This window comes from Erinaceus europaeus, chromosome 1, assembly GCF_950295315.1.
Source record: "Erinaceus europaeus chromosome 1, mEriEur2.1, whole genome shotgun sequence".
Classification (NCBI taxonomy): Eukaryota; Metazoa; Chordata; class Mammalia; order Eulipotyphla; family Erinaceidae; genus Erinaceus; species Erinaceus europaeus.
This window is the reverse complement of record NC_080162.1, coordinates 134,048,180-134,069,467: the sequence shown is the minus strand read 5'-3', so window position 1 is coordinate 134,069,467 and position 21,288 is coordinate 134,048,180. Positions and strand designations below refer to the sequence as shown.

At 38.7% G+C, this 21,288-nt stretch overlaps 1 protein-coding gene across 1 annotated transcript; it reads left to right on the top strand.

The window, feature by feature from the left end:
- The first annotated feature begins 871 nt into the window (after positions 1-871).
- Positions 872-9,606, top strand: LOC103114550 (nonsense-mediated mRNA decay factor SMG5-like). The gene is made up of 3 exons (XM_060195777.1): positions 872-1,011; positions 3,241-3,336; positions 6,169-9,606. The coding sequence occupies exons 2-3, from the start codon at positions 3,287-3,289 to the stop codon at positions 9,149-9,151; spliced, it is 3,033 nt and encodes a 1,010-aa protein (XP_060051760.1). The 5' UTR covers positions 872-1,011; positions 3,241-3,286; the 3' UTR covers positions 9,152-9,606.
- Positions 9,607-21,288: the final 11,682 nt, after the last annotated feature.

Sequence of the window (21,288 nt, the reverse complement as noted above, 5' to 3'; positions counted from 1 at the left end):
CTTATCCACTGTGCCACCTCCCAGAGCACAAGCTTTCTTATTTAGGTTTGCCTTTCTAGCACTCTTTTAAAGATACATGAATATAATAAATCTTTAGTGGCTTGTTTTATATTTGTCATTATGCCTTAAGATTTTTCAGTTGTGTGGTTTACATGCAAGTATAGTATGAAGTATATATCTCATAGTGCCCAGTTGAAGAATGATATTAGTTCAGGAAGTACACTATTAAGTGCCTCTTACCTCCAATGTATGTACTTTTTTGTTGCTGATGGAGCTGACTTTTTCAGATTAAGAATGAAGGATACTGAGGTGAGCAAGAGTTAACTGCTTAAAGAGATAAACAAGGGATAATTTCTTAAAGGAAAATGCAGCTGTTGGCAATCTTCCCCCTCCTCCTAGTACACACAGGGTTTTTTACTGTAATCAAAGTGCCCTTGGTCAGTGGCCTTAGAATCTGTCACTTCTGCCCATGAGTCTACTGATAACCCAAACAAGTTGTACTCTCCGTATACACAAAAAGAAAGTCACCTGTTGTGCTTGTTGTTATGAGTTACTGTGGGAACCTTGATAGCTATATACAAAGGCAAGCACCATTGTGCTCAAGGCCCAGTCTTTCATGGACACAAGTCCAGTTGGGTCTGCCTGCATAATAAACACGGCTTCCTACAGGAAAGCCTCAGTGTGTCTCAGCTCTGTGCCTGAGAATCTGATAACAATACCCCAGCACTATAGCTTCCCCCAGTGCAGTGGGGACTGGGCTTGAATCTGAGCTGTACACATGGTAAAGCCAGAACCTTTCCCGATGAACTGTCTAGTTGGTACCAATGTGTGTGTTTTTAATTTGTTCTTTCTATTCACAACTTGCCCATCCAGGAAAAGTAAGAGACTTCCGTATAGCTAAGGAGTAGCAGCAGCTGCATTTTGCTTTCCTGGCTCAACCAGAAATAGCAAAGAGAATCACCTGAGATTGTAACAAGATAAGATTAGGATCAGAAACCCACCAAGCCACAGGTGAGTGCAAACACATGTGATGTGGCTCATAGACAGAGGGACGTTAAGGAGAGATTCATGGGGCTAAAAGTCCATATCTACTCGGGAGTGGCTGGTACCAGTTCAGTAGTCTGCCAGTTGAAACACCACATCCGGTCTGACTTTCATCAATAAAAATACTGCTGAATGAAGAAGAACTTAAGCCTCACCAATTTACTACAACTGTGGGTCTCCACTGCTGTTGCTTCACATGGGCTGGAACAACACCAAGGATGCCCTACACTGACATGGGGGTAGAGTGGGGGCAGAGAGCTGGCTGGGTGACTCAGGAGAAAATCTGTATGGTCTTACTTTGTAAATATGTAGTCATAGACAATGCATCGCTTAGTTTTACTTATTTGTTTGTTTATTTATATTTATTGCCTTTCATTTATTTGTTGGCTAGAGACAGCCAGAAATCAAGAGGGAAGGGGATGATAGGGAGAAAGACAGAGAGATACCTGCAGCTCTGCTTCACCACTTGCAAAGCTTTCCCCCTGCAGATCAGAACTGGGAGCTCAGAGCCAGGGTCCTTGTGCATGGTAGCATGTGCATTCAGCCAGGTGCACCACCACCACGCAGCCCCTTTAGTTTTACTTATTCCTATAAATATTCTCATACTTTATGTTTTTATATGACCTGATTTTGTTGAATGCTATCTATGCAGTAGATTTGCGTGGATATGTGCAGTGTATTTTATTTATTTGGATTGATGTAAGAATACATTACAACTTACTTATTGTTGACAAATAATTTGGCTGATGCTAGTCTTTGTAATCAGTTCAAGACAGTGCTGTTAGGAGTAATTTTTATATGTCAGTTGATACGCAGGTGCAAGAGATTTCACACTACTAAGTATAAAAATGAAAGTGTTGGACTGTAAGGTATGTGAATGTTCATCCTTACCATGTCAGGCCAAACCAAATTTTATTGTTTTTTTTAAAAATATTTATTTATGTATTTGAGACAGAGAAACTGAGAAGGGGGAAATGGAGAGGGAAAGAGACAGAGGGTACCTGTAGCACTGCTTTACCATTCATGAAGTTTTCCCCTTGTAGATGGGGACCAGGGGCTTGAATCTGTGTCCTTGCACACTGTGATAGGTGTGCTTAACCAGGTGCATCACCAGCTGGTCCCCCCAAACCAAAATTTCTAAGTATTTGTATGCCTCATGTAAAAATTCTTTTCACATTGAAAATACTTGTTAATGTTGGACTTAAAAAAAAACACCAAAAAACCTGGGTGCTGGGCAGTAGCACAGCGAGTTAAGTTCGCATGGTGCAAAATGCAAGGACTGGGGTAAGGATCCCGGTTTGAGCCCCGGGCTCCTCATGTGCAGGGGGTCACTTCACAAGCAGTGAAGCAGGTCTGCGGGTGTCTTTGTCTCACCCCCCCCATCTTCCCATCCTCTCTTGATTTCTCTCTGTCCTATCTAACAACAACAACATTAAAAGGGCAACAAAAGGGAAAAAATAACTCCTCCAGGAGCAGTGGATTCGTAGTGCAGGTACTAAGCCCCAGCGATAACCCTAGAGGCAAAAACAAAACAAAACAAAACACCTGTTGCCAACCTCTGGTGTATGCTCCTTGCTACCTTATGATTTTAATTTAAAACATTCTGATTACCAATGAAATAGAGCCTCTTTTAAAGTATCTATTGAGCATTTGAGTGTTGTTTCATTTTAAAGTGTCGGACTAGGTTGACTTCTTCATTTTTTTGCTCCGTGGACTTAAAATAATATTTCCATATTAATTATTTCAAATGTTACGAATATCCTTTACTAAAAGATTTTTTTTGCTGCATTCAGTATATATATTTTAAGTTCTTGATTTTAATGCAATTGAATTGATCAATCTTTTTTATTTTGGTCAATGTGTTTTGAATTTTTAAAAACATTTTTCTGTTGCCCTGAGAGCTGAAATAAGCTCTTCTGAAAGGGTTATTGCTTTGTGTTAGATTATTTTATGTTTTTGAATGGAAAGGAATATCTATGTGTATATGGACAAATTAAAAACAAAGGAATTTCATTTCTTTATCTAAAAGGTAGGACATTTGGCACTTATGAGATATACTTGTTTAGTCTATGAAAACTAATTATAATTATAGTTAGTTTCTTAGGTTTTTCTATTTTTCTCTTGTTTATTTAATTTCCTAGAAACCAGCTTAAACAACAATCTAATTTTTCTGATACCCATTGTTATATTTTACAGTACCCAATACTTTCTGGAGGATACAAGGAAGTGCTGCCAGCAAATTATGCAGAACATCTGCTTTCCTGATGAGTCAAGAAGACACTACTCAGTCAGGTACACACTCATGCTTTCCAAAGTCACACCAAAACCAGGACACCTTACAACAAGGAGGGGGGTTCTCATTTTTTCTTTTCTTTTTTTTCCCCTATTTTATTGGATAGAACATAGAGAAAATGAGAGGGGGAGAGGAATATAGAAAAGACAGACAACTGCAGGCCTGCTTCACCGTTTGCAGGGTGGCCCCTCTGCAGGTGGGGAGCTGGGGGCTCAAACCGGGATCCTTATGCCCAGTCCTAGTGCTTCACTCTATGTGCACTTACCCTTTTGCTCCACCACCTGACCCCACCCCGCCCCCTCCTGGGTTCTCATTGTTCTAATATTTGTATGCAGATAGTGGTGAACAATCTTTTAATATTAAGAAGTAAAGTTAACATTTAAACTCATCCAAAAATTCCCTGCAAATGGCAAAACAAGTCAGGATAATCTTGAGTTTTGGTATGATATCAACTTCTGTGACTTGTTTTCTCTCTCGCTCTCATCTGGGTACAGATAGAAAGAAGTTGAGAGGCAAAGAGGAGGTAGAGAGACAGAGAGACACCTGAAGACCATTTCTCCACTCATGAAGCTTTCCTTCTGCAGGTGGGGGCCAGGGTTTTGAACCTGGGTCCTTGTGCACTGTAATGTGTGTGCTTAACCAGGTGTGTCACTGCCTGGCCACCATCTCCACACATCCCTTCTCTTAACCTGCCCCCAACCTTTTTCTGTTTCTCATCTCATCACATCTTAGTAACTGATGATAGATACTTTTATATATTAGTCCATGGGTAGTTACTTCATGAGTTTTATGTATTTTATGTTTCAAGTCAAGTTTTACAGTATTGGTAAATAATATTTTAATGATATATTTAATTATTTAGGTAAGAGAGAGAGAGATGACAAAAAAAGAAAAAAGAAAGTAAAAGAAAAAACAGAGCATCACCCTTACACTGGTGGTACCAGGAATCAAACTGGGAACCTTATACATGCAAATTCTGAGCCCTACCACTGCACAACCATCCTGGTTGCCTCATCATTATAGCTTCCTCTTATTTTGTGGTAGTTATATCAAAATATAGACCACAAATTATATTAACTAAAATATTGTGTTGGAATAACATAACATCATCAAGAAACTTTTGAAGGAAAAAGTAATAATTTATCTCACAGTCTTTTTAATTTCTTTTTTATTTATGAATCTCTTAATTTTTATGTATTATGTTTTAGCTTTATAAAATAATTTTCAGTTTATGTATGTGCATGATTTTTATTACTCTATATTTTCTAATAAATGGTCTAGTAAGGCTACATACTATATTTGATAAATTTAATGACTGCCACATAGATATGTTTAGCAGCTCACTGGCCATAGAATAGTTGAGAAAATGTTCATCTTCCCTCTCTTTCTCCTTTCCTCTTTCCCACCTTTCCTTTATCGGACATAAATTTGTAATGAACTACTTAATGTACACTTTCAAATTTGTAAAATATATTTCTTTAGGAATCATTAAGGATGACTGGGTACATGGACATGAACAAAAAAAGGTTTTACAAAGTTAATAATACTTTTTAAAACATTTAATATACTTTAGTTTGTGGAAGGTTATAAAGTTTTACTTTGGCCTTGAGCCAAAAGTATATTATCATTTATATTATCATATATTATCATTTAAAACATGATACACTATTTTTGTGTGATTAAGTTGTAACCTCTAATTTAATTTACTTTTATTTTTAGCATGAGGAAGCAGATCATAGTCTTTTGTGTTTATTTTTTGTATTTTCTTTCATATTCTGTTAATATTACAAAGTGTATTTCTCTCCTCTCTCCATCCTGAGAATCTAAAAAGAAATTCTACTCAGAGGTAAGGAATTTTATATTAAATTTGTATTAAATTTTGTATTAAATATAATTTAAATATTCTCATAGTATAAAATATACATGATTATATACTTTTACTACAAGCATTTTTAACTATAATCAAGGCTGATGTCTTGCCAAAAATCAATATTCTGATTCAATTTAGATTTTGATATGGGAGTTACTTTTTTTATTTTTGGTGCCTGCACTATGAATCCACTGCTCCTGTGACCATTTTTTCTTTCTTTCTTTTGGATAGGACGAGAGAAATTGAGAGAGGAGGGGGAGGTAGAGAGGAAGAGAGAAAGATAGATACCTACAGACCTGCTTCATGGCTTATGAAGTGATCCCCCTACAAGTGAGGAGCCAGGGGGTTAAACCAGGATCCTTGTGCATGTCCTTGTGCTTTGTACTATGTGTGCTTAACCCGGTGCACCACTGCCTGGCCCCTGTATGGGAATTATTATTTTTTCTTTTGTATTGCAGTTAATAGAGATTACATTGAATGAGTGATTTGATAGTTATCATCACAGACTACATAGGGTACATAAGAAACTGACTGTGGAAATAACCGTCATCCATTTACTGTTCTTTATGGAGAAGCTGCATAAACTTTTCGTTGGGGACTAAAGTGAACTGGCTCTGATTTTGCACTTTGAGAACTCTGAGGTCTCGTTTGGGAGAAAGAATGATAAGTAGTTAATAATAGATGTGCTTTGGTGGGGGGAACACAGTCAAGGAAACTTCACAGCCAGCTGAATCTTAGACACTCAAAGGGAGCCATTACAGTGTGAATGGGAGACATACAGTATAAATGAATTTGAATTAACATCCTAGATGAAAGCACCAGAAACAAGTCCTTCTGTGGTGTGAGCAGGTGTTACTTGCTTCATACAGTCAGGTTGTTTATAATTCTATTTTTCTGGTTGTTGTTATGTTTGTTCATGTGGGTTAGTACTAATATGTGTTCTTTTTTTCTTTTGTCAAAGGCACAGCATCATGAGGAAAGACTCCAGCTCCACTGAGAGAAGTCAGGCAGAAGCCCTGAAGGCCAAACTCCTCTACCAAGATGTCTGTTTGGCAGCTCAGCGTCTGGACTTTTTCCTTCGTAAAGGAAATGCCCATAAAGAGGTTTTTAAGCCCCATGTCCTGGCCCTCAGGGATATGGTTCAGCAAGTGTGCATTAAACTCATGTTCCTGTATCCGGTGGATTATGGGAGGAAAGCAGAAGAACTGTTATGGAGAAAAACATACTCTGATGTTGCTATGCTTCTAATGAAGACCAACAAAAAATACATGGAAACCTTTACACTGTGGGAAGCCCCGCTTCGGGCTCACCTGAAAGGTGGGCTCAGATTCTATGAACATCTCTTCCTGTTCCTTCAGAATCACTACGAACTGAAGTTACAGAGCTATATCGATTGGCCTCACAAAGCTATCCATTTGATTGGCTGTAAGAGAGTAGGCCCCACATCAGAGGAAGAGAAGGCCTGGGCTCGAATGGCCTGCCACCGCTGCCTGCTCTACCTTGGAGACTTGTTCCGCTACCAGAATGAGTTCCTAGCCCTGGCCACCAAGGACTTGGCAGAGAGATGTTACTACAGAGCTCTATCTGTGGCCCCATACATGGGGATGCCTTTTAACCAGCTGGGGGCTCTGGTGGGGAATACATACTATGATGTAGAAGCCACATACTTCTACCAGCGCTGCCTCCATTCAGAAGTGCCTTTTAAAGGGGCATCTTGGAACCTCAAACGACTCTATGACCACGCAGGAAAAAGGTATAGTCATCTTAAAAGGTACCAAGGAAGGAAACTGTCGCCCAGTCAGAGGCAGTGTTGGGATAACAAAAGGCTTCTGGTTAGTTTCCTCTACCTGCAGAGCCTCTTGCAACCTCAGAGGAAATTCAGAGCCACCAGGTTAATGGCCCTGTGCCAGTTAGTTCTGGAAGACTTTGGTCTCTGTCTTTCCTATCGGCCATACCCATCTGACTTGAATCAGCCCCCCACAGGAAGAAAGCCCTCCAGAGGTTATTTATTTCTCCCAGACCTTCTCATCTTTCACATGGTGGTTCTTTGCCTAATGAGTGTGCACAGCCTGAAGAAAACAGGCTCAAAGCAGTATAGAGCAGCAGTCATCTTCACCCTGACCCTGTTTTCACATCTGATTCAACACGTGAACACCAGGATTCAGTCTGAGCTCCAGAAAGGGGAGCTGACATCAGCGGTAACTCTCCCTCATGACAGAAGGCAGGAGCAAGAGCCTGAGGAGAGCCAGCAAGAATTTTCAGTCCCCAGTCCTGGGCACCCCTGGAGCACATGTCAAAGAAGCCACAGGTCATCTTCTGTTACCAGTGAAGGTGATAACTCAGAAGCCAGTGTTCACTCTTGTTGTGACTCAGATGAGATGGCTAAAGAAGAAAGTACATCTTTCAGTTCACCAATACACTCAGAAACAAGTAGTGAAACTTCTTACTCAGATACAACTGATGAAGAAGACAGAGGAATTTCAAGTCCAGAAGCAATGCATCCAACTGGGGTCAAGTCAACATGTAGAGTTGCCCAGCCCAAGGGTAAGTTGCACAAATGTAAATCTCCTACTAGCCTCCTAGATTTCTTGAAGACTACGATTTCTGCTAACCTGCCAGCTCCTTTGAGCCAGAAACTTCAAGGGAAGTGTGGCTTGCACTTGACTCCTGTCCTCAGCTGCAGTCTTCTAAGGACTCGGTCTGAACTGAACCCTGTCTCCAATAATTCACCTGACACAGAGGACAATATGAGTAGTCTTCCTAAGACAGCACCTCCTACTGTCTTCACTTTGGGACAGAATATCTCCATGAACCAGACTTGCCATAATCGACAGATCATTCAAAGGAAATTGCAAGTCCTCTCTGCAGAGGGGCTGTTTCCCACCATCAAGGTGATCATGAGTTGGCTCCGCACCAACCATAGCCTCCTTACCTCGTGTTGGCAGGGTCCTCTCAGCCTGTGGGAGCACCTGTCTGTGCTGCTGAACCTGCTCCCATCAGAGGCAGAACTTCAGGAAACAGAGCTAGGTCTGTCCCACTATCTCCACAATCTTTTGCAGAGTTGTTTGGGCCCAAACATTCCAAGGTTCCCACAACTCCCTGAGGACACTGTCTTGTGCCAGAACTCTCCTCTGGAGTCCTCCCTGGAGAAGGAGCCCTTAGATCAGGAACTCCCTCAACTCAGCATGCAAGAAGCAGCTGCTGTGCGCATCTGTTTCCTAAGAAGTTTTGGCCACTTTGCAACTACCCTTCCTGGACAGTTACTAAGGTTTGATGCTAAGTTGGGGGTCTTTGTGAGCACTGCACTTGAAGGATCAGAAAACCCTTCTCAGCCCTTCCTAGAGAGAACTTCCAGGATCAGGTTTTCCAAAGACATAGTTCAGTTGTGGCTTCAGCGTGAAGTTGTACATTTGGAGAAGACCCTCCGGGGCCTCCAGATCCGGTCAGCTCTGACCCCTTACCTGTTCCCAGACCCTCGAGCCCTCTGTGAACATATTTCAGTCATCCAACAGCTTTCTACCAGTGGAAAGTTCTTTCTCATCATACCCAAGATTGTGGTTGACATACTATATGTCCTAAGGAAAGAAGACCACAGGGCTTTGGCAGCTATCACCTTCCTAGAGGATGAGTTGAAAAGAGGAAACCAATACATTCTCTGCCAGTCCTTTGTGTCTAAGAAGTTTGTGAGACCCAGGATGACCAGACCAGACTCTGATGCCTGGGATCTGTATAACATTCTTGACTTCTGCAAAGGTCTTCTAGACTCATCCAGGCCAGGGATACCAAACCCCAGCAGTATGGTTACTATTATCACTGGAATCTGTTTAGACAACCCTAGAAACTTCTCCTACCCTCTACAGTTGGCCCTAGGGACGGCCACTGAAGCTGGTGTGGAAATCAAGAATGTTCGGCGCTTCCATAGAGAGTGGAAGGCCATCAGCTAATATGGTCTTGTCTCTCGTCTTTCTCTTTCATCACTTGTAGATCCAGCTCAATCTGTCCACCTTGCTTCTATGTACTTAATGTGAAAGGTAGATATCATGTAAATGTATATTTGTACCTACCTATAAGTAGAGTCTTAGTGTATTAACTCTCAGAGGCCTTCATATTTCCTACTTTGTCACTGTGGTTTGATACTGTGTTCTCTTCCTGAAAAAAACATCTTGAAATTGGGTCAACTCAATGTGTAGTGTTCTCACAATAAAGCAGCAATTTAAGGAAGCACTTGCAAGTCTAGGTCCAGCTCCTTGGAACTTGTATCTGCTTAGTTCTGTTTTGTCACATGAAAATCATACTATAGTGCTGTTGTATTGTGATGTGGTCATGCCTGTTGTCTAATGTAGACCTTTGCCATCTGTGAAAACTCAATAAAAATAGAGCAAAAATTTTGTGACTGGTATGAAGGTCCTTGAAATTCCCATTTATGTCATCATCTTATTCCATGCACCATTTAAGTTCCCACATTTGACTGGCAGTAGGCCCATGACTCATATGGATATGGTAACATGATTTTATACTTCCCTTTTAACTAAACATAATAACAATGGACCCAAATATTGGCAGACTTGGTCTGATTTTGATATTCTGGGAATAGGTAATTCATGGAACAATATTGGTTTCTTTTCCTACATTTGCTCAAATTTTCCCAATTTGGCTACTATGACATTGCCTCTTGCTTTTCTCCCCTGGATCCCAGATGCCTGTTGGTACATTTTGTCAATCTCCTACTTTGTATGTACTTTAGGGAATAGCATTTTAATTCCATTAGCAGAACTCAAATGCACATCTTGTAAGTAATAAACGTAAAATCCAAAACTTCACTCAGATTGATATGTGATTAAAGCATTAATATTAACTTCCTCTTCCTTCAGATACTTCTTCCTTGATTAGCCATCCATTTTTATGGCCTAACTTTATACTCTTTCCAGACTTCAATTACTTGCACATCTGAGCCCTCTTCTGGATAGTCTACTCACTAACTCAGCCTCCTATCAACTTGCTTCTCACTGTAGCACAGAAAGCCTGTTTTGAGTGTTTTCCTTCTTCATGATTCTCACTTGTCATTTGTTCTAGACTGAGCCATTGCATTTCAGTTTCACTTCCTGTGACTTCCCATTCTCATTGCTTAAAAAAAGTTTGTCATTTTATTTATGAGAAATATTTTTCCAAGCAAAAGAAAAAAATAATAAAAAGAGAGAGGGAGAGAAAGAGAAATCAAAAGGCTGTTTGTTTCACTACAATATTGACATTTTTGTTCTTCAGAGTTATTTATAGTAGCCTGTCATATTCCCTCATGTTTTTTCCTTGGTTTGTAATTAAATTCTATAAACACCTTTTCAGCCTGCTTTTACTTAAATCGTATTTCTTACTGCATTCTTCTCATTCTTCTGATAGCGACAGCTTTTTTTCCACTAAAATGTTAGCATGAAATTACTACTTAATGGTGAAAAATCTGCTTATCTATTAGGCTAGATGACTGTGAATAGGTTTAATGAGTTAAAAGATATAAAATACATGTATTATGCACATTTTATATTGCATTACACATATATGTATATATAAAGATGTACATATGCATATAGATATATTTTTTAACAACCATTGCCAAATGACTTTCCAAGAAATGGACTCATTTCCAAGAAGGAAATAAATATTTTATGTTGTTTCATGGACCATAATTTTCATTGAGTATATTGTGATTAGTTTCTCAAACATTTATTTTTTAAAGATGATTTATTTTGTCCTCCAGGGTTGTTGCTGGGCTCGGTGCCTGCACCAGCTTACCTTGAAGGTATTGTTGTTGTGAATTTATGACACATGTCACCAATGTCTCCTGCATGGCTTGCCAACTCCTCATTGCCATATAAAGAAACTGCTTATTATCTACAATAAATATGCAGCAAAGAGACAGAGCACACTATTGCTATTAAATGGTTGAGCTTTGGTTTACTTAAAGGGTAAGCATTATTGAAGTCAGCCCTTCCAGGAGAATCACTCAGGCAAAGGTTTTCAATGAAAGGTATTAGATTACTTATGGTTATTTCAGGGGATTGGGTGGGGGTGGGAGGACCTAAGCCAGATGCCAGGACCCTGAGTACTGTTGCATCTCAGGGTTGAGAAAGACTATTTCAGTCATCACTGCCAAAGATCTGAAGAAATCTGAAGGGATGCACACAGGACATCCTGAGACAGGACAGTATCAAGTGAGTGATTCTGTCCAGAATTCCAACAGAGTAGTCATTGAAAAATCATGCATAACCTCAAAAAGAAATGAGGAAGATCAAAGATTTGTATTTACATCTGCCTCCTCCACATAACTGCTGGAAGTTTCCATTTTAAGTTTTCTTAAACTTTAAAAAAAAATTTGCCTCCCGTCATGGGGGGTGGGTACCAGCACCACAAATCCACTGCTTCGAGTGGTCTTTTTATTTTCATTAGATAGGACAGAGATAAATATAGAAAGGAGGGGTAGATAGAGAGGGAAAGACAAAGATAGACACCTGCAAACCTGCTTCACCACTAGCGAAGCGTGCCTGCTGCAGGTGGGGAGCAGGAGCTTGAATCTAGGTCCTTGAGTATCCTTCCGCATAGTACTATGTGCATTTAGCCTGTGTGCCATCGCCTGACCCCAAGACATTTTTTTCTTTTTTTACTTAAACTGACCATTTCCTTGTAGTCTTTATTTTGATAAATGATATTTAGCCAACTTTGAAACACTTTTCTCATTCTCTTCTCTCTTCCCCATGACCAAAACATTTAATTATGAGTATAGATGCACACTTACACACACACACACGCACATGCACACACCATACACACACATACACATATATATTACATGCATGTATGCATTCATGTATGTATGTATTTGGGGGGGTTGGGTGGATGTGTACCTGGTTGAGTGCACATATTACAATATGCAAGGACCTGTGTTCAAGCCCCTGGTCCCCACCTGCAGTGAGGGAAGCTTCCTAAGTGGTGAAGCAATTCTGCATCTGTTTCTCTCCTTCTCTATTTCCCTTGCCCTCTCAATTTATCTGTCCTACCAAATAAAATATTTTATAAAAGCCTTTTTTTTAAAAAAAATTACATCTATGTGTCTGTATATAGGTCTGTATGGAAATATGTAAAATTCAAGAAATTGCTTTAGGCAATTTTGCATGCCAACAAGTCTAAGTTTATAGGCCAACTCTCAGGTTAGAAACTCTTGGGCAGGACTTAATACTATGTTTCCCAGGAAGGTTTTCTTCATTATTAGGAAAATGATGATTTATTTGTAAGGCATTTCTGGTGATTATCTTTGTTAGTATTTATTTTTGAAGGTTTATTTATTTGTGCATTCATATATGATGACTGAAAGAGGAGAGAGAAACCAGAGCACTGCTTAGCTCTATCTAGCATCAGGAGGAACGGGGGAACGAACCTCTGACCCCGGGAGCCTCAAACATAGAGGTGGTGCTCTAGGAGCCTGAGCTATCTACTTCGGGCCCCTTTATGATCTTTCAGTGTCTGGATGAAGCCCAACCTTTACTGAGACAATCTCTCTTTTGCTTACAAACACTAGAGTTGTCTCTTAGTGGCAACACTAGAGTTCTACTCAGCAACTAGATACTATTGTCTAACCACATCAAGCATAGCATTAACCATTGTACATATAAAATTTATCAAAAAATAATATTCTGTGCATATCATTCAGCATTGATCAACAACACAGAAGTTTTTTTAGTTCCAGATGGTATATTTATGATTTTGAATACATGAAAAGTAAGACATGGCTGTGAATGCATGAAAAGCCTAGAAATAGAACTTGACATTGAGTCAAATGCATTATAATCCTTGTAGTATGAACAAGACACTATGACACTGAAAAATAGTGACAATTCAAAGGAGTTTTTCTTACAAAATCTACAAAGAAGTTGACAAAGCAGATGTTTATATCCTCAACATCTAAAATCTACTGTTTCAATCCATTATCTCTACTATAATCCAAGTCCCTTTCAGCATGAGCTATAAAATTGTTGTAGTTCCATACCTAATCTTCTGAACTGCAATTTCAGTCCCATCTTGCACCAGGATGACCATGCTCTTACATGCCCAATTATGTCTGTTTCTTAGTGAAAGTGCAGTGGATCCTCATTTGATCCACTGCATAGAGTCAAAGTTCCTTAACAAAAAGAAAACTGGAGAAACAAATGGCCAAATGTCCACAGTCCTTTCTTTCCATGTTAATTTTCTATCCCTCAAACATGTGCTCTACCCTACAGCTACAGCAAATAACTTAAAAAAATCTCTGCATCTACATTTCTTTTCTTATACCCAACCATTTTCACACATTTCTCCTTTTATCTAGAATGGCTTCATTTCCACTTAATCTAGCAAAATATGCTCCTTGCACTCTCATTCTGTGTTTTGTTTATACTCTTTTTATGTAGATTATATTTGAATTGTTTGTTTTCCCTTTTTATCTTACTATAAGGCCCAGTGTAGCAATGATTACATCATTTTATTCCAGACCTAGAACATGATAGGTATTTAATCAATATTTGCTTATTGAGCAACACTAAACTTTTTAAAAAGAAATTAATACTTCAGTGTTACTCCAAGTTTAGATTGAATATTGAAAACAAATTTTAGGAGTGGGGAGATAGCACGTTTCTGTACCAGACTTGCATACCTGAAGGTCTAAAGATCCCAGGTTCAATGCCCAGTATCACCATATGTTAGAGCTTAGTATTGCTCCTGTTTCTCTTCCTCTCTTGAAAATAGTTGGGAGTCGGGCGGTAGCACAGCGGGTTAAGTGCAGGTGGCGCAAAGCACAAGGACCAGAGGAAGGATCCCGGTTTGAGCCCCTGGGCTCCCCACCTGCAGGGGAGTCGCTTCACAGGTGGTGAAGCAGGTCTTCAGGTGTCTGTCTTTCATTCCCCCTCTCTGTCTTCCCCTCCTCTCTCCATTTCTCTCTGTCCTATTCAACAACGATGACATCAATAATAACTACAACAATAAAACAACAAGGACAACAAAAGGGAATAAATAAATAAATATAAAAAAATTTTAAAAAAAAGAAAAAAGAAAATAGTTATATACTTTTCCAAATTGCCGCCAGGATTCATTGAGAGGGAAGGGAAGCCAGAGGAGAGAGAGAGACACCTGTAGCACTACTTGACAACTCTTGAAGATTCTTCCCTGTAGGTGGTGGTGGGGGTCAGTGCCTGGAGACTGGGTCCTTCTACATGGTAATGTGCATGTTTTAGGGTTGCATCCCTGCACAGCCTTAATACTACTTTTAAAATTCAGTATGTTTTAAAATTATTCCTTATCTATAAATATGATTTCTTGGGGGCCAAATGGCGGTGCACCTGGTTGAGCTCACATGTTACTATGCTCAAGAATCCAGGTTCAAGGCCCTGCTACCCAACTGCTGAGGGATGCTTCACAGTGGGTAAAGCAGGTATGCAAGTGCCTATCTTTCTCTCTCCCTTGTTACCTTTCCCCCCACTCTCAATTTCTCTCTCTCTCTCTGTCCTATCAAATAAAAAGAAGAAAAAAATAGGAAAAAATGGTCACCAGGAGTAGTGGATTCATAGTATTGGTACTAAGCCCCGGGGATAACCCTGGTGGCAATATATATATTGTCTTAGGAGTGAGGCTGAACTCAATTTCTGAAGATCTGAATTCAGCTCTTTAGTTTATTACACTCTATGAAATGAGTTATAAACCCAGTTTATTTTGATGGTTTTGGCTTCTTCGAATAGATTCTACTCCATCATATTAGGGAAGGAAATAAAATAACATGAAAACCCTACACCATTGCTTTCTGTGAATCTACTCCATGCATGGTTGTCTTATAAACACTATATTTGTGAAGATGTCACTCCATCACCAGGTCATTTTATTTTATGTTATTCCACTACTCCCACTGGAGTTTTTTTTTTTCCCTTATCAAGCACAGATAGTAGCAGAAAAGAAGAGAAGAAAAAGAGAAATGGAGAGAGGAAAGACAGCGTGGCACCACTAGACCATTTGTGTATGCTGTTCTGTGCTTCCCTCTATATATAGTTCTTATGTGATGCTGGAGACTCAAACCTGGGCCTAAGCTTATGGAAAATAGGGATTCTTAGGTGATGTATCTCCAGGTCTCATCTGGTCATTTATTCTTTTTTAAAAATTGTATTTATTTATTGGACAGAAAGTCAGAAATCCAGAGGTTAGGGGGAAGTAAAGAGGTAGGGAGACAAGAGAGACACCTGCAGTACTGCCTCACTACTCATAAGCTTTCCCCCTGCAGGTAGGGACCAGGGGCTCAAACATCAACCTTCACCCTCAAACCAGGGTTTTTACTTTGGTGTCCTACAGCAAATTCAGTCAAATCCTGCTTTGAGTTTCCCTTTCTGTTCTTCTTTCTCAACTTCTGTTTATGAGTGGGATCATCCCATACTCATCTTTATTTTTCTGACTTAGCTCACTTAACATAATCCCTTCTAGTTCCATCCAAGATGGAAATATGCTCTCTTTTGTCTTATGGCCTCTCTGTTCCTTTATTGCTATTCCTGTAGCTTCTAGTGAGACTTCTCCAAACTGTTCTCCACAGGGGTTGGGCTAATTTATATTCCCACCAGCTATGCAAGAGGGTTTGTCTCCACAGCCTCTCCAGCATTTGTTGCTGCTACCTTTTCTGATGTCTGACATTCTCACAGGAGTGCAGTGGTATCTCATTATTGTCTTTATTTGCATTTCTCTGACAGTCAGTGACTTGGAGCATTTTTTCATATGTTTTTTTGGCCTTTTGGATCTCTTCTTTGGTGAATATTCTGTTTATATCTTCTCCTCATTTTTGAATGGGGTCATTTTTTTTATTGTTGTTGCTGAGTTTGGTGAGGAATTAATAGATTTAAGTACATAAGAATTATATGCCCAAGGGGCTGGGTGGTGGTTGAGCGCTCATGTTGCAATGCACAAGGACCCAGGTTCAAGCCCCTGGTCCCCACCTGTAGGGGGAAAGCTTTGCAAGTGGTGAAGCAGGATTGCAGGTGTCTCTCTGTCTCTTTCCTTCTCTGTCTCTTCCTTCCACTTGATTTCTGACTGTCCCTATCCAATAAATAAGGATAATAAAAAATAATAAAAAGTATATGCCTTAATGCAGTTAATGTACTTATCACTAGTATATGATATAGAAATTTACTCACAAAAAGCCTTTATAGAGTGAAGATTTACTGGAACATTTGAAGGTAAGAAGATATATGACCTTACAAAGGCATGCCAAAAAGGGCTCAGTGGTAACGTACATGATTTGAATGTGTGTGAGACCCTGAGTTTGATTCCTAATATCATTCATGACAGAGTAGTGCTCAGTCTCTCATTTCCTCTGTCACTAAACAAACAATAATAAATAAATGGTGGCGATCTGGCCCCAAGATACTGACAGTTTTTTTAAGGAAGGGTCTGGTGGAAATACATTCTCTTTTGTGCCCTGGCCTCTCTGTCCCTTTATTGCTTCTTCTGGGACCACACATCATAGAAGTTAGTTGCTGGTGAACTCATAATTCATGCTGCATGACTGGCTAGTCTTTTTTATTTATTTATTTATTTATTTATCATTGGACAGAGACAGAAACAAATTGAAAGGGGAGAGGGACATAGGGAGAGAGACAGAGAGACACCTGTAGCACTGCTTCACCACTCATGAAGCTTTCCCCCTGCAGGTGGGGACCAAGGGTTTATATCTGGGTCCTTGTGCACAGTAGTAAGTGCCATCAACCAGGTGCACCGCCACCTGGCCCCAGTCTTCTTTTCTCTTAGTTACAGTCAGTAAAGCAGAGCATATTCCCAATACTTGCCTAATCTTTTAATTAAGCACATATTATATTTTATCATTTTCAAAGGAAATGTAAGGTTGTTTATTAATAAAAGTGTGTCTTTCTAGCAGGTGAGAATTCTACCACTGAACCACCAATGCAATTGTCTTTCTGAAGGTACTATAAAATAAAAATGAATCTTAATGTACCAAGTACTGTTGCTTGATTTTCAAACAGTTTCTATATCTTCAAGGGCCATTTTCAAATTATTTGTTTGCAATTGACTATTGCATTTTATTTGTAAGTATCTAAAGGAGATCTAACTTGAGAGTTATTAACACTTCTTTATTCCTCAAGAAACACCAATACATACCTTTCCAAAACAAGCCTTTGTAAAAGACCACAGCAAAGACCACCGTAAACTTTCACCCAATGTAAGTATTTTCTTTGCATTTCACACTATATGTACTTAACATGGTGTACCACTGCCCAGCCCCCTAGTATTTTCTTTCTCCATGGTAACTATGATCAGTGGTAAAAAGAAAGGGCTTTAAGATAGGTAACCCTACCTCAGTCACTTTGAAAGCCAAGGTAATGGGTGAGCTTCTGGTTATTTCTAAGATTTGATTTCTTTACAAAGCTTTCATCAGATCGAATGAGTCAATGTTTGTAAAATGCTTTGCAGAATATCAGACATAGTGGCACAAATACAACTATAAGCTATATCAATTTTGAGTGATAACCCTAGGAAAATCAGAAAAGCTTATTTTATATCAGACTAAATGGAGATGATCTTGTATTTGGTATTTCTAGGTAAATATTTAATTCTATGTTCTCAGTTTTATAAGATTTTATAAAGAAATTCCTACTTCTGACTTGGATTAAAATGAAATAACTTGAAACATGATGTTAAAATAGAATAAAATGTGATAATTGAATATTAGAGCCCAAAGGTTCATACAGATTATTGAAGATCATCTCCTCTCCTTAAAAAAATAGAGACATTTGGGAGGGGGAGATAGCATAGTGGTCCTGCAAAAAGACTCCAATATTCTCATGCCCAAAGCTCTGAGATCCCAGGCAGCGATGATCAGTGCTCTGGAAGAAATATATATATACATATATAGTTATATATCTATATATCTATATATCTATATATCTATATCTATATATCTATATATCTACATATCTATATATCTATATATCTATATATCTATATCTATATATCTATATATCTCTCTCTATATATATATATATGCCAGATAGTGGCACACCTGGTTGAGCACACATGTGATTGAGTGCTGTTACATTGCATAAGAAACCATGTTCCCCACCTATAGGGGTAAGATTTCGAGTGGTGAAAAAGTGTTGCTCTCTATCTCTCTCCCTATCACCTCTTTCCCTCTTGATTTCTGGCTGTCTCTATCCAATAAGTAAATATAATAAAAAAACCTAAAAAATACATATAAGTATATGGGGGAGAGAGAGAGGGAGAAAGAGAAGAGAAAGATACAGAGAGAGACAGAAAGAGAATGTTCATGACTTGTCCACAGTGAAATAGGTAGGTAGGACATAGTGATGTAGGGTTCTTCGTTTTATTTCATCCTTGGAAAGAATTATGATTCATAACTTTTTTCTCTCTAGCCCATTGGGGTAATAGAGTTAGCTAATAAGAACAAAAATATTTGTTCAAGTGAGTTAAAACTTGAGTTGCATCTGTATAATTTCTATAATCTTATAAACTCATGAGTGACTACAGTGAATAAAGAATTCCAAGACTAATTTATTTTCATCTTTTTTAAAAAATGGAGATATACTGGATTGGATGAGTTTATTTGTAATTGGCTGACTCTGATTAATTTTTATGGTACCCAGTTTAAGCACTCCCACTCTTTGCTCTCTAAGGGTTTGGTGTCAGGAATGAGAGCTGGCATTAAAGTCAGAGCAGATGTGCAATCACTTCCTCCTCTCTTGCTTGGCTCGAGCTGTTAGTATAATCGCTAGTCTAACACTCAATTTTTGGATTGCTGCCTTAAAAAGTAATAATGTTCAGAAGGAAATTCTGGTTCAGAAATCCTACTTCAGATGGAATGTCCTTGTATTTGGCTGACTGGAAATTCTAGAAGGAGCAGAAATGTTGGATAAGCATATGATTCATAAAATGCCTCTGCTTTATACTTAAGCATTTATTTTTTTCTCCATCAGGAAGTCACCCTTCATGTCTCATGACATACTCCTTGCATAGGATACTTATTCTGAGTCACATTCTGATGGAATTTCCTTTTCTAGGGTGGTTATTCATTGTGTGTATGTTCTTCTGATTCCAAGTCTCCAGGCAAGTTTCAGCAAGCAACAAATGCTGAAATGGGTTTCTCTAAAACTTAAGCATGCTAGTCATTTATAGAATCTGTCTAAACTGGTGCAACAATGTTTTCATTCTATATTTGCACAGATTTGATGAGTATTCTTAAAGTTCAGTTGGGTTTATATGCAGTCATTTGATCTATCCTTATTAAGTATGTTTTAAATAGCAAGGGAATCATTTCAAAAGTAAAAATTATAGATAAATTCTGGCAAGGGCCCCTTTGTCAAAGATTAGATGTTCATAGGTATGGGGCCTCATTTCTGGGCTCTCAGTTCTATTCCACTGGTCAGTGTGTCTATTCATGTTCCAGTACCAAGCAGTTTTGATGACAGCGGCCCTATAATATAGTTTGAGATCTGGGAGTGTGATGCCTCCGGTTCTGTTCTTTTTTTTTCAAGATTGGCAATTCTAGGTCTTTTCTGGTTCCAGATAAACATTTGTAGCATTCTTTCTATTCTCCTAAAAAATGTGCTTGGGATCTTGATGGGGATAGCATTAAATTTGTAGATGGCTCTGGGTTATATATTCATTTTGATGATGTTAATTCTTCCAACCCATGAACATGTAATATCTTTCCACTTCTTTGTGTCTTTTTCAATTTCTTTGAGTAGTGACTCATAATTTTCAGTATACAAGTCTTTCACTTCCTTGGTTAGATTTACTCCTAGATATTTTATTGTTTTTGTTGCTATAGTAAAAGGAATTGATTTCTGGATTTCAATTTCTTCTAACTTAGTGCTTCCATAGAGGAATGCCACTGACTTTTGAATGTTAATTTTATAGCCTGACACCTTACTGTATTTCCTGATGATTTCCAAAAGCTTCTTGCTGGATTCCTTAGGATTTTCCATGTATACTATCATGTCATCTGCAAATAAGGAGAGTTTGACTTCTTCTCTTCCAATCTGTATGCCTTTAATTCCTTGCTCCTGCCTGATTGCTATTTCAAGAACTTCCAACACTATGCTGAATATTAATGGTGATAGTGGGCAGCCCTGTCTAGTACCTGATCTGAGTGGAAATGCTCCCAGTTTTTCACCATTGAGTATGATGTTGGCTGTAGGTTTGCTATATATAGACTTCACTATCTTCAGGAATTTTCCATTTATTCCATTTTTTTGTAGTGTTTTGATCATAAAGGGATGTTGTATTTTGTCAAAGGCTTTCTCTGCATCTATTGATATGACCATGTGGTTTTTGGTCTTGCTTTTGTTGATGTGGTGGATCACATTGATTGATTTACATATATTAAACCAACCTTGCATGCCTGGGATAAACCCCACTTGGTCATGATGAACAATCTTTTTGATATACTGCTGTATCCGGTTGGCTAGAATTTTAATATTTTCGCATCTATGTTCATCAGAGATATTGGTCTGTAGTTTTCTTTTTTGGTTGTGTCCCTGTCTGCTTTTGGTATCAGGGTGACGTTGGCTTCATAGAAGCTGGCAGGGAGTATTCCAGTGTCTTCAATCTTCTGGAAGATTTTTAAAAGTAGAGGTATTAGTTCTTCTTTGAAGGTTTTGTAGAATTCATTTGTAAAACCATCTGGTCCAGGACTTTTATTTTTGGGGAGATTTTTGATAACTGTTTCAATTTCATTAGCTGTAATGGGCCTGTTCATGTTATCCACTTCTTCTTTACTTAGTTTTGGAAGTTGGTAGGTATCTTGGAAATTGTCCATTTCTTCCAGGTTCTCTAGCTTGGTGGCATATAGTTGTTCATAGAAGCCTCGCATGATATGTTGAATTTCTTCGGTGTCTGTTGTGATATCTCCTCTTTCTGTTTTGTGAGTCTGGCTAAAGGTTTGTTGATTTTGTTTACTCTTTCGAAGAACCAACATTTACTTTCGTTGATCTTTTGTATGGTTTTCCTATTCTCAATGTTATTTATTTCTGCCCTAACTTTAGTGATTTCTGTCCTT

Excerpts from the sequence above, each read along its gene's own strand:
- LOC103114550 (XM_060195777.1), top strand. The coding sequence starts at position 3,287 with ATGCAGAACATCTGCTTTCCTGATGAGTCAAGAAGACACTACTCAGTC. Across the intron at positions 3,337-6,168 it reads AGAAGACACTACTCAGTCAG|GCACAGCATCATGAGGAAAG; the intron begins GTACACACTCAT and ends CTTTTGTCAAAG.